The 27,480-nt window shown below is 40.4% G+C and overlaps 2 protein-coding genes across 3 annotated transcripts in view; both read left to right on the plus strand.

Moving 5' to 3' along the window:
• Nucleotides 1–7,926, plus strand: part of RET (ret proto-oncogene) — an 84,900-nt gene extending 76,974 nt beyond the window's left edge. The window contains exons 16-20 of one of the 2 annotated variants that reach the window (XM_090277805.1): nucleotides 405–475; nucleotides 1,740–1,877; nucleotides 2,984–3,083; nucleotides 4,557–4,704; nucleotides 5,962–7,926. In XM_090277805.1, coding sequence (XP_090133931.1) covers nucleotides 405–475; nucleotides 1,740–1,877; nucleotides 2,984–3,083; nucleotides 4,557–4,704; nucleotides 5,962–6,119 — 615 coding nt within the window. In that variant the 3' untranslated portion in view covers nucleotides 6,120–7,926. Of the gene's footprint in view, nucleotides 1–404; nucleotides 476–1,739; nucleotides 1,878–2,983; nucleotides 3,084–4,556; nucleotides 5,894–5,961 lie in introns of those variants that run through there. The other variant, XM_090277804.1, reaches the window with a different exon arrangement.
• Nucleotides 7,927–15,362: 7,436 nt separating this feature from the next.
• Nucleotides 15,363–27,480, plus strand: part of CSGALNACT2 (chondroitin sulfate N-acetylgalactosaminyltransferase 2) — a 64,425-nt gene continuing 52,307 nt past the window's right edge. The window contains exon 1 of the mRNA XM_090277809.1: nucleotides 15,363–15,481. The gene's annotated coding sequence lies outside the window, so the exon portion shown is untranslated. The remainder of the gene's footprint in view (nucleotides 15,482–27,480) is intronic.

Genomic DNA, 27,480 nt, shown 5'->3' on the forward strand with positions numbered 1-27,480 from the left:
TATCAGGTCAGATCTTACTTGATGATGTTCTTGGCCCACCAGTTGGTCAGCACCACCCAGAGTGCCCCAGAGCTCCCCAGAAGTGGCTATAGGGGGCCTGGCTTGAGGTTGATATCAACTCCTTGAGTTTCTTCTCAGCAGGAATGTGCTATGTGACAAGCAAACCCAGTGTATCCACAGGCAAGCCAATTGACTTCCTCTAGCATCTCAGTCATGCCTGGAAGGGCTAGGCTGAATATACGGCCCCTCCAAAGCTATGCTGTCAGTTGTGTACCCAGGAACATTCTGGGGGTCATTACTCAGTACTCCCCAGAGCTGGAAGCATCTGGGACAGCACCACTCTGCTCCTTCAGTTTTCAAGGTGTAAGAGCAACATTAATGCCATTCTTGCACTCCCTCTTTAGGGTCGGATTCCAGTCAAGTGGATGGCAATTGAGTCCCTTTTTGATCATATCTACACAACCCAAAGTGATGTGTAAGTATGGGTGTTGCCCTCCTGGGTTGGAGATTACATGTGAAAGGGACTATGACACTTGGCAGCTCAACTAAGGAACAGCACTGGCCCTGAGTGCCTATCAGCTCATGCCACCCAACTGCAGTAACCCCCAAACCTGAGGCAGCTTCATGCCTTCATTGAGCAGATGACCAGGGCCCAGGCGGTAGTTCTGAAAGCCACAGTAACATTCATGAGAGCGGTGAGCAATGGCTGCAAACCCCCTCCCCTTTCTCCTCTTTTTTTGCCCCCTCCACTCCACTCCCTTCTGTGGGAATCTTCGTGACACCCAGGCTCATCCAAACAGTTCCCATCTGTGGGCCTGAGCAGGACTGGGCTCAGGCAGGGCCCCTGGGATTGATCCCTGCCACAGGGGAGAATGGCTTTGAGTAAGTTCTGGGCTGCTCTGCCCCAAACCGCTCAAAGAAAGGAACCGAAACTCAGTCTTCCGGGTTAAATTACAGACTTCATAGTTTCCAAAAACACAACAGACTTGTTTCTTCTAAGTGTTCTGACATCAGTAGACATGCATATCTTGGAAAATGTGGGCCGTGACAAGGCAGTTCTTATAGTCTTAAACTGTTTTCTGATTATGGAAGTTGACTATAAGACAATTAGGAAATTTAGAGTAAAGCATGATGAAGAGTATAAAAGTAACATGGATCCCTAAGTAACTACTTAGGCCTTAGTAAGTATGGTCTTCTAGTGTTTTCTGTGGTATGCAGGTATTTGCTTTTTATCATTGTAAGTGGGCTCATGTGATAATGCTATTTTGTGATATGATTTTGTTCTCACTTTACAGTTAAATTTCCCTCACAGGTAAGTACTTTTTCAATAGCAGTGAATTTTTTTCTTCTAAGACTTAATGAAAATTTCCAAGCACACAGAGAAGGTGAAGGAAGTGTGCCTGGCACCTGGGCATGTGGCCTGACTCCAGCCTGCATCTTGCTGCACTTGCTGCCCTGGGCCATCCCTGCTGTTTCAGGGAACCATTGCCCACTGCCCCTTGTGGATATGGGGGCCAAGCTGGGAAGCATCGTAGCAGGAGGTACAGGGCAGACAGATAGCTATCCCCACCTCCGACCTGGATTTATTGGGGTCCAGGTTGAGACTTGCTCTATACAGGTGGTAGGGGGGTTGCTCTGGACTTATGGGTCAGCAGCTGCTGACCGGACAGATGCCTGAGCTTCCCAGAGGCTGCTGCAGGCCTGGTGCGGCCACTCACTTGTTGTCTTGCTCCCTGTAGGTGGTCCTTCGGTGTCCTTCTGTGGGAGATTGTGACCCTGGGGGGCAACCCCTACCCTGGGATTCCTCCTGAGCGGCTCTTCAATCTTCTGAAGACAGGCTACCGGATGGAAAGGCCTGACAACTGCAGTGAGGAGATGTGAGTAGGCTCTGTGTTGGCCCAGCCTCCCTAATATAGACACCCCGGGTCTGAGAGGGAAAGAGCTCATGCACGCATTTCCTTCCCACTTATGAACAGCCCTGGGTGCCAGTCTACAGTGAGCTGGGTGGTGGGTAGTGACAGGGCAGATCATGGCAGGGCAGAAGTCACAGAACCACCCTTAACTGGAGATCCAACTCCACTGGGGCTGGGTGGGCTTCCTGGGGGACAAGGATGAGGGGGAGCAAATCCCAGGGATGGATTGTGGGAAGGATGAGACGTACTTTAGACCAAGAGAGCAGCTGAGCCCAAGGCCAGAGACCTGTCCCTTCAGGTCACTTGGAGAAGACTAGGTAATTCAGACTGGCCCATGGATCACTTATTGTGGTGTGCCCAAGTGGAGGTGCAAAGAAAGGCAAAGGGTAAGCAGGGGGGAGCCCATACTTCAGCCCAAGGTCATACGTTTCACACAGAGAAGTTCTCAGAGGATTCTCAGAAGACAGGTTGAGAACATATGAGAAAGGGATTATCTGCATGCAGAAACACGCTGTTCCATTTATTCCACAAAGTCAGTGTGCTTCTGCCATGTGCCCAGCTCGAGGCTAAAAGGTGAGTAGCACCACATCGCTGGTGGCCTGGACTGTTAGCCAGCTGTCCAGTGCTCCACACACAGCAGCAGAGGAGGCCTCGCAGTCAGGCCAGGGCCCCATGAAAGTGATGAGGTGATAAAGTTATAAGACAGAGGTGTGATTGGCAGAAGTTTTTGTTTGTTTCCACATCTGGTTCATCCTTCATAAGAGTTTTAAGGACTGACAATTTTCCACTCAGCCACCATAGTGAGCGCAGCATCTTGTTAGCTATTTACCAGTGTTCCTAAAAGGGACATGAAAACAAATCTCAAGGAAAGGGAAGCTTACTGTACAGAGCACCCTAAGCCCCTGATGACTCCTCAGACCCTGGCCCAACCCAGAGAAGGATATAATGATGCAGAAACTGCTTCTGGATTTGGGAACATAGCCCCCCAGGCCCCGGGCACTGCTGGGTGTAGTGGCCATGACAGGGTGGTTTTTGCTGCATTGTAGCCACCCTTCTACACTTCCCACCAGGTATAGTCTGATGCTGCAATGCTGGAAGCAGGAGCCAGACAAGAGGCCAATGTTTGCTGACATCAGCAAAGACCTGGAGAAGATGATGATTAAGAGAAGAGTAAGCACCTAGAGCACATTCCCAGTGGGGGGTGGGGGTGGGGGTTTGAAAGGGTGGTTTCCAGCCCCAACCCCGGGCCATGGAGGTCCCTGTGCAGGCACAGAGCGAGGCTATACATGGGAAAATAGTCAGTGACTTCTGAGGGCACTAGACCCCTTGGGCTTCTTTTCAAATCATGAAGACATCAAGATTCTTAGTTTGACACTTAGGAAGAGCTCTTAAAAGACAGGTGTAGGAGGAAAATATTCTAAAATCAAACAAAATCACAGGAGAGAGTTGATATGAGTGTCCTAACTTCAGATGTTCTTAGGGGCCTGGCTAGGGTGGGAAGTGACTAGCGAGTAGCACACCAGCCCCCTATAAAGGACCCCTTGCTGTAGCTGCATGTGACCTACAGGAAAATGAATTTAGCATGCCAGGTCTTCTGAGTTTTAAAGGATATTTATGTTAAGTTTCCCAGTTTTTAATGTTAGCAGCTCATTTGCATTTTCAAAAGCCCAGTGTGGGCCAAACAAAACATCTAGGGGCTAGATTCAGGGGGTGTGCCACTCCAGTTTACAACTCTGTAGGAAAATGAGAAAGCCAACAAAGTTTCAACTAATATTTATTGAGCAATTGCTGTGCACCATATTCTGTCTTAGACCATGGAAATGCAAGTAAACAAACAAAGACCCTGCCCTCACAGTGAGTACATAGACATTTCATCCTCACATGTACACATTTACCAACAGTTGTAATTTCTTCAAACAGGAAAAGCAAGATGCGTGATCTAGGCCATTGGTAATAAAACTTAATATCAGTGTATCAAAGCCCCCAAATCCTGTGACTTAAGCATCGCGCTAAACAAGTGATAGCTGATATCAAGAGATGACCTTCCTAGAACAGTGCTGAGAAGTAGTCAGGAAAATGCTGGGACTATTCTTTACACATTTAACCAGGGAAGTCAGAATAGTAGGAACTGCAAGATTATCATGCTTGGGAGCTGAAGCCTATGAAAAACCCACATGATTGATTGCAGGTTTCCAAGTCCTGATGTGATATTCTAGATGACGCATCCTTGGAAGAAAGCTGGAAAGTGTCACACAGATGGAGAATGCATCTTGGCACTTCTGCATGAGTAATGGGGCTGCAGTGAGCTCCTCCAGAGCCTCAGGGTTTATAAACAGACCAGTTCCTCACTGCTGGGCATGTTGCCCAGAGCTGCAGAGATAAGACCAGAATAATAGAGGACATTTCTGCCCCCAAGGAGGTGCCTTCTAGCGGGGAGCAATGAGGACTATGGAACAGGGCTAGGTGAGGCAGGGGCTGCAGGACCTCTATGCTGGTAATCTGGTGAGGGCCTCAGATCTCTTGGAGAAACCATAGAAACTCCAATAGGCTTGAGTGGGATGGGACATGGCTAGGGCTTCTGCCTAGGGACATGTCCAGTAGTGGCACATGTTGCAGGATGGTAACCAGCCATCTCTCTTCTAGGACTACTTGGACCTGGCTGCGTCCACCCCATCTGACTCCCTGCTTTATGATGATGGTCTCTCAGAAGAGGAGACACCCCTGGTGGACTGTAATAATGCTCCCCTCCCTCGAACCCTCCCCTCCACATGGATTGAAAACAAACTCTATGGTAGAATTTCACATGCATTTACTAGATTCTAGCAATATTGTTCCTCTCTCTACTATCCTTACTCTCTGGAATGCTTTTTAATAATTTTTCTGGTCTGAATGAAACCAAAGTCAACCCTGAACCTTTTTATTTATAATGTCTGACTTCGCACCTGTTTACATTTAAGCATTTTTGCAGCTATGTTTTCTCGAAGGATGTGAAAATAAATGTAACTACCATACTGCCCAGCAATTTAAGATGATAGAGAGCAGGGCAGAATACTCAGGGGATATTGAAAAAATGATGAATAAGACATTTCTGGAGTGGATTTCAAGTCATAGTACTTCTAATTTAATTTCTGGGATACACTTATCCAATGGGGGGCATGTAAGTTAGAAAGGAGCCTGCACCACCTTGCCTGAACTGAGCACAGTTAGTGGTCCCCCCAACCCTGTCTGGGTGGGTGGGTGGCTCTTGGAGGCCCCTAGGTGCAGGGTGCTTAGCCACATGTCCCACATAGGAGAGGTCACACACAAGCTGCTATTTTCACATCCTTTGCATTACACACTGTCATGACAGTTGTCACTTATGAAGTCAGTGCTAAAGGCTAGAGCAAATGCTTTTTGAAATAATGTAGTCTTGCAATGGACAGTAAGTGCAGCTCTTGCCAAAACTCCTTCTTTTGTCTTCAATTAAATACTTGAAACATTTTTCTGTTTCCTAACTTCATCATTGATTGTTTTTTAAAATCTTGGAGTTTCAAGCATTTTTCAGCTGAGATTGTTCTTTTTGCATGCCTTCTGAGTCACTTGATTCCTTGCTGACTTTGGGTCTAGTGCTACATGCCATTTGTCCTGTCACCACTATGGGACTCACCTGTGTGCACCCTTGATCCAGTAGATCCTCTCCTCCAGGGTTACAGACATTTTATAGAAGCTGCCTGCTGCAGTGAGCCATTTTTTAGTACAGCAACGTGCTGGTGCTTTACACTGCCTTAGAGAAATAGTTAGACAGGCCAACAAATATATGTCAGGTTTTAGTTGGAAGCTTATAAAGTTGAGATTGGTAGTTTCTGTTAAGTTACAGTTACCTAGAGAGCTCATGATATTTCCTCTAAATATGTGTTTTGGAAACCTGGAGCATGAAACCATTCCTGTAATTGGCACAGAAACCAGAAGTTTGGTTTGAACCTCAAAGGGAGTTTTGCCAAGGCCTTACTGTCTGCACATAAAATTTTGATTCTTCAGTGCAGAACAAATTATCTGTTTTCATTTTTAGGCATATCAGACCCGAACTGGCCTGAAGAGAGTCCTGTACTACTTACAAGAGCTGATGGCACTAACACTGGGTGTCCAAGATATGCAAATGATAGTGTATATGCTAACTGGATGGTTTCACCTTCAGCGGCACAATTAATGGACTCATTTTATAGTTAACATTTCTTTGTGAAAGGTAATGGACTCACAAGGAGAGGAAACATGCCGAGTCTGTCCCCAGTCCTTCATTGTGCCCTTTCCTTTGGCTGGTGACTTTCCCTTCTAGCAGGCGTTGTGCACTAGATGGGAGTTCTGAGTGCAGTTTTTAGGTACTTCCTTCCTCATCAGCCCTTGGCAGCACCAGTGTTGGTCTGTGTTCATCAGGGATCATCATACACTGTGCTCACATGTTTGTGTCACTCACTACCTGGTCTGTTTGATTTTTCTGGTTGCCACCAAACTTGGTAACAAGATTTAAACATGAAGCACCCCTCCCCCAAAGGCAGCAAGGAAAAAAACTGGCCCAAATGACCTGTCCTCATTGAGAATGGGAGCCTTGGCAAGGCCTAGTGGTGGTGTCAAAACCGTGTCAGGGCTGAGTGGGATAGGGGATCTTGGTACAGGCCTCAGCTCAGCATTCAAAATCCTGAGAGTCTTTTTAAATTAAATGATTCTTAGGTTTAGCCCAATGGAGGGATTTGATGGCATATTTGCTGTGTAGACAGGCAATATAAGGGAAGAGAGCTCACAGACACATTTGCTCCATCATGGAATGGCCACTACCCTGTCAAAAACAGTATGAAGAAAAGGGGCATTGAAGTGGAGTGGCCCTCAGTCCAGGGACTGCTGACAGCAGAAATGTTGTTGCTGTGAACCCACCCCCAGCCTTCAGTACATTGTATGCCCAGCACCAAAAAGCAGTGGTTCATATAGTACATTAGGAGTAGGTGGAGCTGGCGCTCAGTTTAAATGGGACTATTCAGCAAGTTATGTTAGAAGTAACATTGACAGTGACCAAGGACCACTACACCTCCTATTACAACTCTGATGTGAAAAAGACAGTGCTTTGGCTCTTATAGAGCCTGTGTGAAAAAGTACCTGTATCCATTCTTCCTGCATTTGTAACTTAATGTTGCTATAGCAAGACATTTTTAGATTCTGATCATGATTCATAAGCTTCTTGTCACTTTTCTCTGCTTGTTTGTGGCCACAGACACTGTACTCCGTTCATCTTGTGGGTGTAGCTTTTGGAAAGTTCTGGTGGTTCTTCTGTTGTCTGAGCACTGTAACTTTACAGAAGAGGATTGGTTACCAAAACACTGCTTGGTCTTCAGATGTAAAACACTGTGAAAGGACTCAACCGTAGTTTTATTATAATCCTGTGTTTTATTGACATTTCACAAAAGTAGTAAAATTACAGCATTTTTGTGGCCAAAAAGGCTTGACTGAGCATGTGTTGGAGCTTCATGGTGTGTGTGTGCGCACGCGCATGTGCGCACCTTTGTATACACATCAAAGAGAGATCTGGAAAAGCACTTACTGGAGATGTAACATGGCTATAGTTGAGGCCATTCTTCAGATCACTATAATTAGTTCTTCTACAAATATCTAGTTGTAAGATTTTGGTTTTAAGATGTGCTTAATGCTATTCTTATTAAATAAGGATAAACTCTTAACTTATTAAAACTGCCTATTCAATAAGTGAGTTGCTGTAGCAGGTTTGTCCTCATCAGGGTGATAACATCAGGTCTCAATGCCAACCCAGTGATGGGGAATTAACTCTTAACTAATAATCTAATTGTCTAGTCCTGAGTTATAAAAGTACTCATACTTACTAGTCTGTCAGAATTTTCATGCATATATGCAGAAGTTACTAAGTATTAAGTATTAAGAGTATTAAGTAGCAATCTGTCGATTAAAATTTGTAAAATCTATGAAAGGTTATTTAAACCATACCATGTTAATTTGCTTTGTAAATCAAGGTAACTAAGAAAAAAATTTCAGTTATATAAATAAAATCATGTATTGTAAAATTTGTAAACTAATTTTCTCTATTTAACATCCTAGTTGGAAACATCAAGTTTTTTATTTTGGAATTTCAATGCAAGGATTAAAATGTCACAAGGTAATCTATTGGAGTAGCCACTAGGGAACTAACACTGATGGAAGGTTAGGAGGCTCTTGGTGATACAGTAGTACCTCACTATATCGTGGTTTGCTTATTGTGGCCTCACCATATCATGGAATTTTTTAAAATATTACATTTAATTATTTATCGCGGATGTTTCGCTATATCACGTGATTTTGCGGTACTGTATACGTATGTTGTTAAAGTTACATAGGTTTAAGAGTGTAGAATAAATGTAAGGTTCCTACTTCGGGGGGGGGGTCTAGAACGTAATACTCGCAATAAGCGAGGAAATACCACAGTTTTTCTACCCCCGCCCCCTGCAAAGTGGCTGTGGCCAGCTGGTGGAAAGTGCAATCACACATTATAAAAGTTGGGAGGGACACCTGGGGAGCAATCACAGCCCCAAATCAGACAGCAGACCTCATGGTTCCAGTGACAGGGAAAATAAAGCCTCATTGCTTCTGACTGTGAAAACCAGTAGAGGTTGGGGTGGAGAAGGAAACAGCCAATCTTTCAGAAGAGTGAATTTATTTAGAGGGCCTCCAAAGTCCTAGAACATCTGCAAACCCACCAACTCTAAGAACTACAACCAGGAAAACAGCCAGAGATGCCCAAGTCCCATATGGGAAATGGGAGAAGTGCCTGGAGGATGGGCAAGTGCTGAGCAAGTGGCATTGTTCCCTTTCAGACCACACCCCCACATACAGTGCCACAACATGGCAAAATGGATCACCCCACACTGATGAATAGCTAAGGCTCTGCCCCTTACAATGTAACAGGTACGACAGCTCTATCTAAGATGCAAAGGCAAACACAGGAGGCTGACGAGTTGAGGAGACAGAGACATATGACCCAAAAGAGGGATCAGATCAAGGTTCCAGTGGAAGAACTAAGCAATGAAGACATAGCCAACCTAACAGATGTAGAGTTCAAAACACTGGTGATAATGATGCTCACAGACTTGACACACATGCTTGAGTACAGCAAATGCATTAGAGAAGAAGTAAAGGCTATACTAAATGAAACGAAGGAAAATCCACATGAAAGCAATGGTGAAGGGGAGAAAGTTGGGGTTCAAATCAACAATTTGGTAAATAAGGAAGAAATAAGCAATCAATCAAAACAGAATGAAGTAACAAGAGTTGAAAAAAATGAGGAGAGGGTTATAAACCTCTGGGAGAACTTTAAACGTGCCAACATCCAAATCATAGGGATGCCAGAAGGAGATGAGGAAGAGCAAGAAATCAAAAACTTATGTGAAAAAATAATGAAGAAAAACTTTCCTAGTTTGGTGAAGAAAATATACATACACAACCAGGAAACACAGAGAGTCCCAAACAAGCTAGACCCAAAGAGGACCACACCAAGACACATCATAATTAAAATGTCAAAGGTGAAGGATAAAGAGAGAATCTTAAAAGCAGCAAGAGAAAAACACAGTTACCTACAAAGGGGTCCCTCTAAGACTATCAGCTGATTTCTCAAAAGAAACTTTGCAGGTAAGAGGGGACTGGCAAGGGTATTCAAAGTGATGAAAAGCAAGGGCCTACAACCTAGATTACTCTATCCAGCAAAGCTATTATTTAAATGGAAGGGCGGATAAAGTGCTTCCCAGACAAGCTAAAGGTAAAGGAGTTCATCATCACCAATCCCTTATTATATAAAATGTTAAAGGAACTTATTTAAGGAAAAGAAGAAGATTAAAACTATGAACATTAAAATGACAATAAAATGGAAGGTGAAATAAGGAGTTTCCCAGACAAAAGAAGACTAAAATAATACATTTCCACAAAACCAGCATTGCAAGAAATGCTAAAGGGAATGCTGTAAGAAAAAGAAGAAAAAAGAGAGGGAGAGGAACACAGGTACAAAGGGAAATGAATAAATACCTGTCAATGATAACCTTAAATGTAAATTGATTAAATGCTCCAATCAAAGACATAGGGTAGCGGAATGGATATGAAAAGGTAACCCACAAGAGACATACTTAAAAACAAAAGATTTACACAGACTGAAAGTGAAGGGATGGAAAAAAATATTCCAAGCAAATGGACATGAAAAAAAAAAAGCTGGGGTAGCAATACTTATATCAGACAAAACAGATTTCACAGCAAAGGCCATAGAAAAAGACAAAGAAGGACATTTCGTAGTACTCGAGGGAACAATTCTTCAAGAAGACACAACCCTGGTAAACATATATGCACCCAACATAGAAGCACCAAAATATATAAGGAAAATCTTGGAAGACTACAAGAAGAATATCAATAACAACTCACTCATAGTATGGGGCTTTACACCCTATTGTCAACAATGGACAGATCTTTGAAGCAAGGAAACACCAAGGATATTGAGGTATTGAACAACACTCTAGATCAAATGGACTTGGTCGATATATATATGGAACTTTTTACCCCAAAGAAGCAAAATATACATTCTTTTCAAGTGCACATGGAACATTTTCAAAGATAGACCACATGGTAGGACACAAAACAAGCCTCCACAAATTCAAGAAAATAGAAATTACATCAAGCATCTTCTCAAATCACAATGCCTTGAAACTAGAAATCAACCTCAAGGACATTCAAACTCATGGAGAATGAATAACATGCTATTAAATAATGAATGGATTAACAATGACATTAAAGAAGAAATCAAAAAGTTTCTGGAAACACATGATAATGAACACACAGCAGCCCAAAACCTATGGGACACAGTGAAGCAGTCCTGGGAGGAAAGTTCATAGTAATACAGGCCTAGCTAAAAAGAATAGAAGATTCTCAAATAAAAAATCTAACCCTACAGCTACAAGAACTAGAACAACAACAACAAACAAAGCCGAGAGCAAGTAGAAGGAAGGAAATCATCAAGATCAGAGTAGAAATAAATGACGTAAAGACTAAACAAACAATTCAAAAGATCAACAAAAGTAGGAGCTGGTTCTCTGAAAAGATAAACAAAATTAGCAAGCCTTTAGCCAGACTCATCAAAAAGAGAGAGGACCCAAATAAACAAAATCAGAAACAAAAGAGAAGAAATCACAACCGATATCACAGATATACAAAGGATTGTAAGAAATTACTACAAACAACTATATGGAAAGAAACTTGACAACGTAGATGAAATGGACAAATTTCTAAAAAATAATATAATCTTCCAAAACTGAATCAAGAAGAAGCAGAAAGGCTTGAACAGACTGATAACAAAGAGTTAATTGAAGCAGTAATAAAAAAAACTACTGGCACACAAAAGCCATGGACTGCGTGGCTTCACAGGCGAATTTTACAAAACATTTAGGGAACAACTAATGCCTACCCTTCTCAAACTGTTTTAGAATATCCAAGAAGAGGGAAGAGTCCAAAACTGTTTCTATGAAGCCACTATTACCCTAATTCCAAACTAGGTCAAGACACAACAGAGAAAAAAAAAAAATACAGACCAATATCGCTGATGAACATAGATGCTAAAATCCTCAACAAAATGTTGACAAACCAGATCCAGCGACACATTTAAAAGATCATACAATACAATCAAGTGGGATTCATCCCAGGGACGCAAGGATGGTTTAATATTCACAAATCAATAAACATAATACACCACATAAACAAAATGAAAGACAAAAATCACATCATCATATGAATTGATGCTGAAAGGCATCCGATAAAGTACAACACCCATTTACGATTAAAACCCTCAGCAATATAGGAATAGAGGGAGCATATCGCAACATAATAAAGGCCATATATGAGAAACCTGAAGTCAACATCACACTCAATGGGCAAAAACTGAAAACATTCCCCCTGAGATCAGGAACAAGACAAGGATGTCCACTCTCTCCACTTCTATTCAACATAGTCTTGGAAGTCCTAGCCACAGCAATCAGACAAGAAAAAGAAATAAAAGGCATCCATATTGGAAATAACTGTCATCATATGCAGATGACATGATAGTGTACATAGTAAACTCTATAGACTCCACTAAAAATCTACTTGACCTAATAAATAAATTTAGCAAAACAGGGTACAAAGTCAATATTCAGAAATCGAAGGCATTTCTGTACACCAACAATAAAATATCAGAAATAGAAACTAGAAAACAAATCCCATTTACTATAGCAACAAGAAAAATAAAGTACCTAGGAATAAACTTAAGCAAAGAGATAAAGACCTGTACTTGGAAAACTACGTAACACTGAAGAAAGAAATTATGGAAGATACCAATAAATGGAAGCAAATACCATGTCCAAGAATCAACATCATTAAAATTTCCATACTACCCAAAGCAATTTATAGATTCAATGCAATCACTATTAAAATACCAGTGACATATTTCACAGACCTAGAACAAATACTTCAAAAATTTATATGGAACCAAAAAAAAACCCAAATAGCCAAAGCAGTCTTGAGACAGAAGAACACAATAGGAGGAATCACAATACCTGATATGAAACTACTACAAAGCCACTGTAATCAAAACAGTCTGGTACTGGCATAAGAACAGATGTATAGATTAATTGAACAGAATAGAGAGCCCAGAAATAAACCCAGGTCTATATGGTCAACTAATATTCAACAAAGGGGGATAGAACATAAAATGGAGTGAGAAGAACCTGTTCAACAAATGGTGCTGGGAGAACTGGACAGGGACATCTGAATAAACTCAAGATAGGTCAAAGACTTAAATGTTGTTCGTGACACCATAAAAGTCCTAGAGGAAAACATAGGCAGGGAAATTTCAGATATCCCATGTAACAATATTTTCTCAGATGTATCTCCTAAGGCAAGGGAAATAAAGGAAAGAATAAACAAATGGGACTACATCAAACTAAAGAGTTTCTGCTCAGCAAAAGAAAACATCAGCAAGATGAAAAGGGAACCAACCATATGGGAAACCACATTTGCCAAAGATACCTCAGACAAGGGATTGCTCTCCAAAATATATAAAGAACTTATACGACTCAACACCAAGAAGACAGACAACCCAATTTAAAAATGGGCAAAGGAACTGAACAAACACTTCTCCAAAGAGGACACACAGAGGGTCCATAGGCAAATGAAAGAATGCTTAACATCAGTAGCCATCAGAGAGATGCAAATAAAAACCACAATGAGATACCACTTCACACCAGTCAGAATGGCCATCATCAACAAATCAACAAACAACAAGTGCTGGCAAGGATGTAGAGAAAAGGGAACCCTAGTACACTGTTGGTGGGAATCCAGACTGGTGTAGCCACTAGAGAAAACAGTATGGAATCTCCTCAAAAAACTAAAAATGGAAATGCCTTTGAACAAGTGATTCCATTGCTAGGGTTGTACCCTAAGAATCCTGATACCCACATTCAAAAGAATCATAGCAGTGCTATTTACAATAGCCAAGTGCTAGAAAAAGCCTAAGTGTCCATCTATAGATGAGTGGATCAAAAAACTGTGGTATAGTTACACTATGCAGCAGAAAGAAAAAAGGAACTTCTGCCTTTTGTGATAACATGGATGGAACTAGAGAGAATTATGCTTAGTGAAATAAGCCGGGCAATGAAAGAAAAATACCTTATGATATCACTAATGCGGGAAACTAATGAACAACACAAACAAATGAGCAAGCAATCAGAGGCATGTAAACAAGGAACAGACTAACAGTTACCGGGGGGTGGGGCGAGTAGCAGGGAGGGAGAGGAGGGGAGTAAGTAGGGGAAGGGTTTAGTAAAGGAACTTATATAAATGACCCATGGACCTGTACAACGAGGTGGGGACTGACTGTGGGAGAAGGGGCGGGCTGGGTGTGGGAGGAGCAATGGGGGAAAAATTGGGACAAGTGTAATAGAAAAACAATTAATAAATCAAAAAAATTAAAAAGAATATTCTAGTGAAATGGATAAAGTAATGTGAGATTATTGCAAAAAAATAATAATTAAAAAATTTAAAAATAAATTTGCAGAAGAGTGTCACAGAGCAAGAAGGAATGTTTTGCAATCAAGGGCTCTGGGGTTACAGTTAAAGACTGAGAAAAAGAGAAAAATCTGGGTTATTTGAAATATTTACCAGCTGTTTATGTTTACTCAAAAAAAAAAAGAGATTGAGCATAGATGGCAGAGTTTAATGCAGAAAGAGTTGTACTTCTATCTGCCAGATATTTATGAGGTTGCCATATATCGTGGGTAGAACTGTGCCTGGCTGAAAGGTATGTTCCAGTTCTCACCCTCAGAACCTGTGAATTTGACCTTATTTGAAAATAGGGTCTTTGTAGATACAGTCAAGTTAAGATTAATCCTCTCCTCCTGGAATGCCACTTCTACTGGATGCACCCCACAGTCACCTTAGCCTTCTGCTCTAACTTAATGTATTTAATGATGACAGTGAGCTCCCACTGCCTGCCACCTGTTCGGCAAAACACCAAACACTTCAGATACAAAAATGTGTTTAATCCTCACAACAATCTTAGGCATCACATGCTATTGTTATTGTCCCCACAAGGCAGCTGAGGAAACTGAGGCTTAGGGAGCCTAAGTCCAAATAGCCTACCAAGGTAATCTGGTAAGAAAAGCAGAGAGGTGGGAGGCAGACCCCAGAGCCGTTCTCAGCACAACCAGTCTACCCAGACTCAGGCAGGGTGTTGCTGCCTGGCATCCTCTGGCCTGCTCAGTGCAGGACAAAGTACCATGTGGATATCCCTGGAATAAGCAGTTGAATGGAGAGCTTTTCTTTTTTCCCTCACTAAATTCATACAATGTGAGATCAAGAAGCCATTTCCCAGCATGTGTACCTCAACGACCTCATTTCACATGTAAGGAAACTCAAGTCCAAAGAAGTGCAGTAACTACTAACTTAAAGGTCACTGACAGCCCAGGGCGTCTCATTGGGGTCTCAAGAGCAATCCAGCTCCCGAGGATGCTCAGATAGCTCTGGCAACCTGCCAGTCCTTAGCTCAGTGCCCATGCTGGCAGGCACTCGTCGTTCCTGCCGGCTCCCGGTGAGGACCACGCTGCCATGCTCGGGAAATCCTCCCTCCTGCAGTTAGCAGTGTGCCTGAGCTGGTACTCCTATCCCTGCAGACGACTGCTTGGGCAGGAGAGGTTTCCTGCTTCGCGCACTCTGTTGGCCTACATATGTTTTTTTTGAATCTACACGGAAACTCACAACACACACACATTTTAAACGGATAATCGATTAATTGATACTTTAGGCCAGCTGCGGAGCTTTGCATGGCAGGCACCACTGTGGGCGGGGCTACAGACGGGCGCGCCACAGCGGCTGCCTCATTTCCTTACGCCTGCCGGAAGTGGCGGGGATAGGCGCGGCCCCGAGGCAGCAGGATGTCTCGGCTCTTGCCGGGAGGAGGCGGTGCGGCAGCGGCGCGCCAAGACGGCGCGAGACGGCGGGAGACGACTGCCTCAGTTCTCAGACTGGTGGACGTGGTGAGTACCCAGACCATTCGGCCTTAACTCGCGTGCTGCTCCGACGGCTCAGGCCCGGGTGGGACTCCCGCGACTGTACGTCTCTGTCCGGGTCGGGTCACCCTGGTGGGATTGCCTCACGGAGAAGCTCTGCGAAATCTTATCAGTGTGAGAAAAAGCCTTGAGTTTTCGGCACAGTTTGAGTTTTCTTTTGAGAATGGCGCTGCCAGAGATCGTTGGTTTGCTTATTTTTATCCATTTTTTAAAAAATCAAGTGTTCTTGCACAGCAGCCTTGTGTGGCAGACGGCAGTGCCTTTAAAAGATGCACACTTGTGTGAGAATCAGGGCCGAGGAGACGGAGGAGGGGGCCGTTGACACCTTCAGAGTTCATCTTGAAAATTACACTGGCCTCAAGCAATTTACTGAAGAATAATTTGTAAACGCAATACTGATGCTTTTATTTGTGATGATGTTATTAGCAGGACGAAAATTTGATTATAAATCAAGCTTTTATCATTCAGTCTGCTCTTGAGATTTATATACCATATCTGGACAGTTAACAGCCATCATTGAAGGTTCTCAGGAGCAGGGTCTTAATTTATGGTGGAATTAATGTTGCCTTTTCATGTTGTATTAAAATAGTACTTTCGAACTTGGAAGTGAGAAACCAGGTTTCTATAACTGAGAATTTTAACGTTCACTTTGTATTATTATTGATACCATTTGTTTAAAATTGTCATGTGACTAAAACAATGTAAAAAGAGGTGTTGGATTTCCAGTATTTATGGCTCAGAGAATTTTGACATACATAAGCACAGTTTTAGTACCAATCAGTTTGGAAATTACATTTTTTTTCTTTTTTTAAATTGAGGTATAAAATACATATGAAGTCACTGAGGGCATAAATATTCATTGTACAGCTCAATGAATTTTTATATATTTATTAACTTTTCTAATCACCAGCTAGGTCAAGTTAAACCTATATGTATAGAACATTTCTATCATCCCAGGAGTTTCCCTCTATGGCTTCCAAGTCAGTAATACCCTTGCTCCGTAATCAGTATTTGAATTTTTGTCTTCATCTACTGGTTTGTCTGTTTTGTGCCTCATGTTAATGGAATTGTGCCGTGTGCACAGCACATTACTGTGAGATTGATTCACCCATGCTGTTTCATGTGACAGTAGTTCATTCTTTTTTATTGCTGTGCAGGACCCATTTGCATTGATTATATGACTACACTTCTGTTGATGGATATTATATCTGTTTCTAATTTTCGTATATGATGTATTTTGAAGACTACTGTGAACATTCTTGTAATGTCTTGGTGAACATCTGTATATGTTTCTGCCAGCTGTGGGATGGCTGAATCATAAGATAGGTAGAAAATTGCTTTTAACATGAAGCTTTCCTTTATTATAAAATATTACTTCTTATTTTAACTTCTATAACATTAAGATAAGTAAAAGGCATAACTTTTATGATTTCAAGACTTAAGTGACTCATTATCTTATTATTATTTATTCCTTGAATTGCAATATCTATGACGATCTTCTACCAGACTATCATTACTTCTTTAACTGTTTGTTAGAAAAGCCTGTAAAAGCTGGCGATGATCTGTCCCTGAAGCTTGTATAACACGTAGGCAAGAGCTATGTCGCTCAAGTTAGTGGTGGTTAGGGGAAATGAAACACCAAAAAGATATGACTAAAAATGGATTGAGGAATCGTGGGATTGCAAATCAAAGAACTTATTACATTGTTATTGTCATACTACACAAGTATGGGAATAAATATATAAATGAATTATAAGGTTAGTTACAAATGTGAATTTACTACAGAAGTACAGTGATTTCCAGGGTACTAAGATACTGATACATTTACAATAGGAACAGACAACAAAAACCACTAAGCATTTGTGGGAAATCGGTAACATGTGAGAGATGCCCCAGACTGAACAAATACAAAAACTAGACCTGAAACAATGGAGTTAATGTAAGAAACAGAAAAAACTTAAAAGTAAATATTAGTATGCTTAGATTTAGGAGGCTATTCCGCCTTTAGAGCACATACAATCTGCCCTGAAAATAAGCAATCAGTTCTAGAATATTAAAACATTAAAAAACAGGAAGAAATAGCCATGGCATGTAGATCCAGAGGAGCTATTTTACATTTCATAGGAGTTCCAGGAGGTAATAGAAATTGGAAAGGAGAGAACAGAGATCGTGAGGGTAGGAGTACCCAGGCAGAGTCTTAGTCAGTCAAAGCCAAACAGAAGGCTGTATGAATTAGAAGACAAAGTACTGGCAAATATAAATCATCCCTTCCCTTTCTGGTCTCTTTTTATTCATCGGTGCAGTGGTGATAATCAGGAGATACTGTGTACTTTTTCAGAGAGCTTGTGGAAAGATGTGGCACAGATTGAGGGGTCCTGGCTCTGTTAGCAGTTCCTTTTCCCCCATTCTCCTCCCCAACTCTCATTCCTACTTTATAATAGAATGGAACCAAAATGTTGTCAAAGGAACAAAGGAAGAAAACAAGGAAATTTCTTTTGAGTACAAGTATTTGAGTTTATGAATGGAAAGATATACTAAGAGTCTTCAAATAATATAGACAGACATACATAGATACATTCTGATGAAATTTTTATAAATATGCACTCTCATAATCTTCCAGAGAGAAGCATGTGGTTATCTATAAAGGAGTGGATATCAGACTTGCAATTAGACTTGTAATCTGGACATGGAATGTTGGATGACAGTAGAACAATCATCTTTAAAATGTGCTCATGGGACTCAGAATCATATCCATACCTAAACTGTTATTCAAAGTGGAAGCAAATTTAAGTCATTTGCACCCATACCCACTAGGAATACTTCAGGATGTGCTATATCAAATAAAAAATCCAAGAAAAATAGATGTGGAGTTCAAGAAATAGTGACCAAAGAAAACAGTAAAAATTATTTCTCAACTCCAAGGTATTTTTAACTATAGCTAAGCAAGTGCAAAGAAAAGATTCATAAAACAGAGTATAGTTTTAAAGTCTGTAATTTGTTTTTTTAAAATATTTATTGACTTGAGAGAGAGAAAGAAACATCAAATTTTTGTTCCACTTATTTATGCATTCATTGGTTGCTTGCGTATCAGGACAACGGGACAATACTCTAACCAACTGAACAGGGCCTAAAGTCTATAATTTGGAACAAATATTCAATGTGATTTGAAGTTGGTTGGGAAGGCTTATCCTGAGCAAGGGAGAAGCTATACATACAGACAAATTACATGTTAGGATAAACTCTTTTAAGTAACTATAACCCAGTAGTTCCATTCCTAGGGATTTATCCTGTAGATGAAATAATGTGTGGAAAGTCATGTGTATATAAGGCTATTCATGCTGAAATTTGTAATAGTGGCAATAGATTTGGAAGGATACAAAAAAAAAAAAAAAAAAACTGGAGAGGGGAAATGTGCCTCTGGGATAGAATAGAGAGGTTTCATTGTACATTGTTATATCATGTTTAACCTTTTAACCACACATATATATTTTGGGGAAGTTTAGAATTATAAAAAATTGGGGGGAGTGTAAAAAGAATGTAAGAATTTAGAGTACAGGTTGCCGAATCTGGCTGGCCACTTATTTTATATGACTTGTGACCTAAGAGTGGTTTTTACATTTTTAAGTGCTTGGGGAAAAATACTTTGTGACATGAAAATTATGTGATGTCCAAATTTCAGTGTCCATTGGACCACAGCTGTGCTCATTCATTTACACATTATCTATGGCTGCTTTTGTGCTACAAGACAGAGCGGACTGGTATGATGTTTAGGTCTGACTCTACCTAAAATGTTTGCTAGTCCCTGGTTAGAGGACAGAAACAGACCTCTGTACATACAGGAGTTTTGCTTGTGATAAATGACATTACCAGTTAGTACCTGACACACGATAGGTTCTCAAAATATTTGTTGAATGAAGTGCTGTCTTCTGGTGATCATTCTTTTATTTCTAAATACTTACAAACCATCAATTCATTGACATGTTAAAGAATTCATGTGTCATTTTTTCATACTTATGAATTGCTCAAGAAATAATACTAATTTCCTCCCTCACAAATATTTATGCTTAATGATGTTTTAGTTTTAGTTTTCTGGCAACAGTCGTATTTTCCAAATCATTTTGTGACTTTGTTTTTGTTGTTTAAAAAGTGAACTGAAAACTATAAATTTAGTTTTTGAAAACTAATAATTATTCTAGACAGAAAATTTAGGAAAATTACACAGAATATAACTTTAAAATAAATAGATTCAAATGGGTTATTTATATTTTTCAGAAGGCAGTATGTTACTCTTATTACAGAAGTTACTTTGGCACACTGCAGTGCAAGTATTCTGGAAATGATATATGAAATATGTATTAGTAGGACCATAAAATTGTAGAATCAGAAGATTGAGTAGAAACTGCTTAAAGTCATGTTAAGAACTAACTTGAACACGTTTCTGTTGTTTCAAAATCACAAGGAAAATAGAGAGATGTAACAAGACCTTCGGAGTAATATGATTCTACTTTGGGGAGGGACAGGGGTGCTTAGTTTTGTTTTTAAATCAAAACTTCTAGGCAACAAATATTCACACTTATTTTCTTAATGAACAAACTGGGGTTTTCTTTGGCACTACTCCTAAAACTATTACCTGATTTGGTTTATTTCTTTATTTTTTATATTGATTATGCTATTACAATTGTGCTGACGTTTTCCCCTTTGCCCCCCTCCACCCAGCACCCCATTCATTCCCTCAGGCAATCCCCCCACCGTTGTTCATGTCCGTGTGTAATGCCTGTAAGTTCTTTTTTTTTTTTTTAAGTATATTTTATTGATTATGTTGTTACAGTAGTCCCAATTTTATCCGCTTTGCTTCCCTCTGCCCAGTACCCCTCCTTCCCCCAGCAATCCCACCCCACTTAGTTCATGTCCATGGGTTGTGCATGTAAGTTCTTTGGCTTCACCCTTTCCTATATTATTCTTTACTTACCCCTGTCTATTTTTTACCAAACAATCATGCTTCTTAATCCCTGCGCCATTTCCCCATTTGTCCCCCTCCCACCACCCAGCTGATAACCTTCCAAATGATCCCCGTATCTATGATTCCATTCCTACACTGGTTTGCTTAGTTGGATTTGTTCTTATTTTTTTGGATTCAGTTGTTGATAGTTGTGAGCTTGTTGTCATTTTACTGTTCATAGTTTTTATCTTCTTTTTCTTAAATAAGTCCCTTTAACGTTTCATACAATAATGGCTTGGTGATAATGAACTCTTTTAGCTTTACCTTGTCTGGGAAGCACTTCATCTACCCTTCCATTCTAAATGATAGCTTTGCTGGATTGAATAATCTTGGTTATAGGTCCTTGCATTTCATCACATTGAATAGTTCTTGCCAGTCCCTTCTTGCCTGCAAAGTTTCTTTTGAAAAATCAGCTGACAATGTTATAGACACCCCTATGTAGGTAACTCTCTGCTTTTCTCTTGCTACTTTTAAGATTTGCTCTTTATTTTTCACCTTTGGCACTTTAATTATGATGTGTCTTGATGTGGTCCTCTTTGGGTCTAGCTTTCTTGGGACTCTCTATGCTTCCTGGACTTGTATGTCTATTTCCTTCACCAAATTTGGGGATTTTCGTTCATTACTTTTTCATATAAGCTTTCAATTTCTTGCTCTTCCTCTTCTACTTCTGGCACCCCTATGATTCAGATGTTGGCATGTTTAAAGTTGTCCCAGAGATTCTTAAGCCTCACCTCATTTTTTTCAATTATGTTTCCTCATTCTGTATTGGTTGACTTTTTTTCTTCCTTATGTTGCAAATCATTGATTTGAACTCTGGTTTCCTTCCCTTCACCATTGGTTTTGTATGGATTTTCCTTCGTTTCATTTAAAATAGCCTTCACTTCTTCCCTTATGCATTTGCCATATTCAAGCATATCTGTCAAGCCTGTGAGCATCTTTATCACCAGTGCTTTCAATTCTGTGTCTGTTAGGTTGGCTGTCTCCGTATTGCTTAGTTCTCCCACCGTTCCCCCTTTTGGGCCATACTTCTCTCTCTCCTCATCTTCACGGGTTCCTGCATTTGTTTGCCTCCATGTCTTAGGGAGAGCTGTCACTCCTGTGATGTTGTAAGGGGCGGGGCCTTAGATATTCGTCAGTACTGAGTGACCTGTTTCACCAGGTTGTGGTGCTATATGTGGCAGAGAGGTCAGAGAGGGAACGATCCCGCTTGCTCAACACTTGCCCCTTTTCCAAGCAATTCTCCTGCTTCCATATGGGCCTGGTGCCCCTCTAGTTGTTGCCCTGACCGTCGTTCCCAGAGTGGGTGGGTCTTCGGATGTTCTAGGACCGTGTGGGCCCTTTAAACAAGCGGACTCTGCTGAGAGATGGCAGTTTCTTCCTCCACCCAACCCCCACTGGTTTGTACAGTCAGAAGCAATGAGGCTTGATTTTCCCTTGTGCTGGAACTGTGAGCTTCTCAGACTAGTCAAGAGTTAGGAGTGCTCCCCAAGTGTCCCTCCCCACTTTTTAAAATGTGTGACTGCGCTTTCTGCGGGCCTCCCACTGCCACTGTTCTTACCGCCACCACACGGCGTCCTCTTCACCCCGGCTCCGCCCCTCCTGCCTGTCTGGATGAGTATTTCTTCTTTATATCTTTGCTTGTTGGACTTCCATGCAGCTCTATTTCTGAAACTTGTGGTTGTGTTATGTTTTGAGGCAGTTGTATTTCTTCTTAGTTGTGGAGGGAGACTCAGCGTGTCTGTCTAGACCTCCATCTTGGCCGGAAGTTTGCGTATAAGTTCATTGGTTACTCCACATCCTCATGGCTGTTTTGTAACTACCTATTTGTACTTCTTAATCCCCTCACCTCTCACCAATTCCCCATAGCGCCCTCCCATCTGGCAACCATCAAATTGCTCTGTATTCATGATTCTATCACTGTTCCTGTTTGCTTAGTTTGTTTTTTAGATTCAGTTGTTGATAGATTTGTATTTTTTGCCAGTTTATTGTTTATAATTTTGATCTTCTTTTTCTTTTTCTTTCTTTCTTTGTTCCAAGCATTCGATGGTTGCTGCTTTTATTTATTTATATATTTATTTATTTTTAGGGACCCTCGCTCTGTAACAATTCCCCCCTCTCATACTTAAGACCCTTTATAACAGTGGTTCTCAACCTTCCTAATGCTGCGACCCTTTAATACAGTTCCTCATGTTGTGGTGACCCCCAACCATAAAATTTTTTTTGTTGCTACTTCATAACTGTAATTTTGCTACTGTTATGAATCATAATGTAAATATCTGATATGCAGGATGTATTTTCATTGTTAAAAATTGAACATAATTAAAACAGTGATTAATCACAAAAACTATGTAATTATATATGTGTTTTCCGATGGTCTTGGGTGACCCCTGTGTAAGGGTCATTCAACCCCCAAAGGGGTCGCGACCCACAGGTTGAGAACTGTTGCTTTATAATCTTATAAAGGACAATGGGTGAAGGTCTCGTGCTCCTCTAGCTGCTTCAAGCAGGACATAGTTATTGTCCTACCTATCCATGGGTCCAGAAATCCCTAATAAGAGTGGGGGTGTGGAATGGAGGGTAGCCTTCCCACATGGGGAAGGATCTTGCAGAGTCCAGGTCAGTTGGCTGTCCCTGGGCAATGGCATGCTCAGTTTAACAAGCTGGCATCCTTTTTGTATTCTGGGGGCAACAGATTTGGCAACAGGGTTAAAAGGCATCATTACATGGATGGTACTAGAGAGAATTATGCTTAATGAAATAAGCCAGGCAATGAAAGAAAAATACCATATGATATCACCTAATACAGGAAACTAGTGAACAACACAAACAACCAAGCAAAATTGAACCAGAGGCATGTAAACAAGGAACAGAGTAACAGTTACCAGGGGGGAGGGGGAGGGAGAAGGGGGCTAAGTAGGGGAAGGGTTTAGTAAAGGAACTAGTATAAATAACCCATGGACATGTATAATGAGGGGATTGACTGTGGGAGAAGGGGTGGGCTGGGTGCAGGGGAGCAATGAGGGAAAAAGTGGGACAACTGTAATTGAAAAACAAACAGATTAAAAATTAAAAATATTTTTAAAAAGAAGATATGCAACACTTTCATATTTATTCTTTATTACTTCAAGAAAGGTAAAAACCCAACTGAATTACAAAAAAAAAAAAAGATTTGTACAGTGTATGGAGAAGATGCTGTGACTGATTGAACATGTCAAAAGTGGTTTACTAAGTTTCTTGGTACTGTTGACATTTTGGCCAAATAATTCTCTGCTCTGGGGCTATCTTATGCATTGGAAGATATTTAGCAGCACCCCTGGCCTCTACTCACTAGAAGGAAATAGTGGATGATAGTTGACATACTCAAAATATCCAAATCAATAAAGTTATTGGTGAAAATGAAAAAAAACACATAACCAATAGATGACAAAAGGCAGGGATTAATTTTCCTATGTCCCACATTAGGGGAAAAAAAAGGCTTCTTTGGAGGAAGGTGTGCAAGGCACGTCACACCTGTCTAAAGCTCTTTTGCCCATTGTACTTAGTTTGGGCTTAGGGGAATATTTTAGGTCTCCCCCCCCCCCCTCAGACCTCTGGGCACTTTCTGTCCAAGCCATTAGAACAGAAAATTTTTTTAAAAAAAGTTTTAAAGTGAAGCCCATAGACATAGACCACCCCATACTTCACCAACTGAACCACTTAGTTCAGCCAAACCGAGTCTCAGGAGGTGGCAACGTAGACAGGATTAAGTGAGGCCTATACGTAGAGACAATCACTCAGATAATGAGATCATAGGCTTATGCCCTATGAAAACAGAACACACGTTAATTCACACAACATAGCCCACAAACCTGTCTCTAAATCTGCGAGACTGTCTTATTGGTAAGATATTCAGTTACAAGGCATTTGACACTCTTGCCTGTAAATTAAGCATCTTTGATGATACCATAGACCTATTTTAATTTTCAAATGAAAAACTTTAAGTGAAAGTAAACTTTAAAGACAGCTGCACCACTTTATAGTCTACCACTGAGCATTGTGATTTTCCTTGAGTCACGATTTTTCTCCTTAAGATTACCCTCCTTGTCATTAAAGGGACTACAGTAAATCCAGTTTTAATTTATCCTGTTCATTTGCATAAACACAAGAAGAGCAGCGAATGATCACATATGATCTTTAAGTCTGCTTTGCTGGAACTTACACAAGGAACCTTTAGGCTGACTTTCAGTCAGCCCTTCGGGGCACAGAAGCTGAGCCACACATGTGCCATCTGGCCTTGCCTGTAAAACCCATGCTTTTTCCAAGTCTTGCAGGTTTTCTATTGTGCCCTAAGATTCCTTCTAGACATCTTTCAGGAAAGCAGCCTTCCTTCCTTCCCTGGAAAGATTGTCATGAACCAAATAATCACCATGGTACCATGCCTTTTTTCTCGTGGGCTTTAATTACCTTTGAAAGTCAATCCCAGTTCCTCAATACTTTTTGGTAACGATCAGAGCCCAGGCATGCCTCCCTTAGGCATGGCATTCCAGTCAAAGTCTTAGTTAACAAAACCTCTGTTAACAACTGGTCTTATTAGTTTTCTGCAAAGAACCTTATATCATTATTTACTTCTTCAGAATGCCAAATTCTGGAGGGATCAGGTAAGGAGAAAAATATACAGTGTGAAGGAAAATCCTTGTTCTACTATTCACAAAAATTGTATTTCCATACTTTACACTTTCTTTTGTTCACTTTCGTACATGTGAAGTTTTTATGGGGGGGCAGGATTTGCTGGCTGGCTTATTTATTTATTTATTTATTTGCTTTTTTTTTCCCCTAAAAGTTTTTGTTTGTTTTTCTATTATAGTTGTCCCACTTTTTTCCCTACTTCTTCCACCCACCCTACCCACCCCTTCTCCCAAGGTCAATCCCTATCCCATTGTCCATGTCTATGGGTCATTTACACATGTTCTTTGACTAAACCCTTCCTTCTTTCCCCTTTCTCTCCCTCCTCCTGAAGTGTTTATTCAGGTCCTTTTTCCATTTTTTAATTGGGTTGTCTGTTTTGCTGTTGATTCATATAAGTTCTTTATATGTTTTGGAGATCAGTTCCTTTCCTGAGGTATCATTGGCAAATATGGTTTCCCATATGGTTGGTTCCCTTTTCATCTTGCTAATGTTTTCTTTTCCTGAGCAGAAACTCCTTAGTTTGATGTGGTCCCATTTGTTTATTCTTTCCTTTATTTCCCTTGTCTTAGGAGATATATTGATCAAAATATTGCTGTGTGGTATATCTGAAAATTTCCTGCCTATGTTTTCCTCTAGGACTTTTATGGTGTCACGAATTACATGTAAGTCCTTTAATCATCTTAACTTTATTCTGGTGTATGGTGTAAATTGGTGGTCTAGTTTCATTTTTTTGCATGTCCCTGTCCAGTTCTCCCAACACCACTTGTTGAAGAGGCTCTTCTCACGCCATTTTATGTTCCTTCACCATTTGTGAACTATTAGTTGACCATATAGACCTGGGATTATTTCTGGGCTCTCTATTCTGTTCCATTGATCTATAGGTCTGTTCTTATGCCAGTACCAGACTGTTTTGATTACAGTGGCCTTGTAGTATTGTTTGGTATCAGGTATGTGGTTCCTTCTACTGTGTTCTTCTGTCTCAAGATTGCTGTGGCTATTCGGGGTCTTTTTTGGTTCCATATAAATTTTTGAAGTATTTGTTCTAGGACTGTGAAATATGTCACTGGTAATTTAATAGGGATTATATTGAATCTATAAATTGCTTTGGGTAGTATGGACATTTTTATTTGTATCTTCCTTAATTTCTTTCTTATGTGTTAATGTAGTTTTCTGAATACAGGTCTTTTACATCCTTGGTTAAGTTTATTCCTTGGTACTTCATTTTTCTTGTTGCTACAGTAAATGGGATTTGTTTTCTACTTTCTATTTCTGATATTTTATCGTTGGTGTACAGAAATGCCTTTGACTTCTGAATATTGACTTTGTACCCTGCTATTTTGCCAAATTCACTTACTAGTTGTAGTAGTGTTTTCGTGGAGTCTATAGGGTTTTCTATGTACACTGTCATGTCATCTGCAAATAATGACAGTTTTACTTCCTCTTTTTCAATTTGGACACCTTTTATTTCTTTTTCTTGTCTGATTGCTGTGGCTAGAACTTCCAAGACTATGTTGAAAGAGAGTATAGAATGTGGACATCCTTACCTTGTTCCTGATCTTAGGGGGAATGCTTTCAGTGTTTTTCCATTTAGTATGACGTTAGCTTCAGATCTCTCATATATGGCATTGTGTTGTGGTATGTTCCCTCTATTCCCATTTTGCTGAGAGTTTTCATCATAAATGGGTCTTGTACTTTATCAAATGCCTTTTTAGCATCTATTGACATGATCATGTGATTTTTGTATTCATTTTGTTTATGTGGTGTGTTATGTTTATTGATTAACAAATATTAAACCATTCTTGCATCCCTGGGATGAATCCCAGTAGATTGTGATGTATGATCTTTTTAATGTGTTGCTGGATCCCGTTTACCAATATTTCGTTGAGAATTTTAGCATCTATGTTCATGAGTGATGTTGGCCTGTAGTTTTCTTTCTTTCTTTGTCTTCATCTGGTTTTAGAATTAGGGTAATGTTGGCTTCATAGAAAGAGTTTGGGAGTCTTCCTTCTTCTTGGAATTTTTGGGTATAATTTGAAAAGAATAGGCGTAAGTTCTTCCCTAGATATTTTGTAATGTTTGCCTGTGAATTTATTCAGTCCAGGGCTTTTGTGTGCTGGGTTATTTTTTGTTTGTTTTTGTTTTTGTTTTTTACTACTTCAATTTCATTAGTTGTTATCAGTCTAGTCAGGCTTTTTACTTCTTGATTCAGTTTTAGAAGATTATATGTTTCCAGAAGTTTGTCCGTTTTATCTAGGGTGTCAGATTTCTTGCCGTACAGTTATTTGTAGTAATTTCTTACACT

Source organism: Furipterus horrens, unplaced genomic scaffold, assembly GCF_987537825.1.
Source record: "Furipterus horrens unplaced genomic scaffold, mFurHor1.1.pri manual_scaffold_5, whole genome shotgun sequence".
Taxonomy (NCBI): Eukaryota; Metazoa; Chordata; class Mammalia; order Chiroptera; family Furipteridae; genus Furipterus; species Furipterus horrens.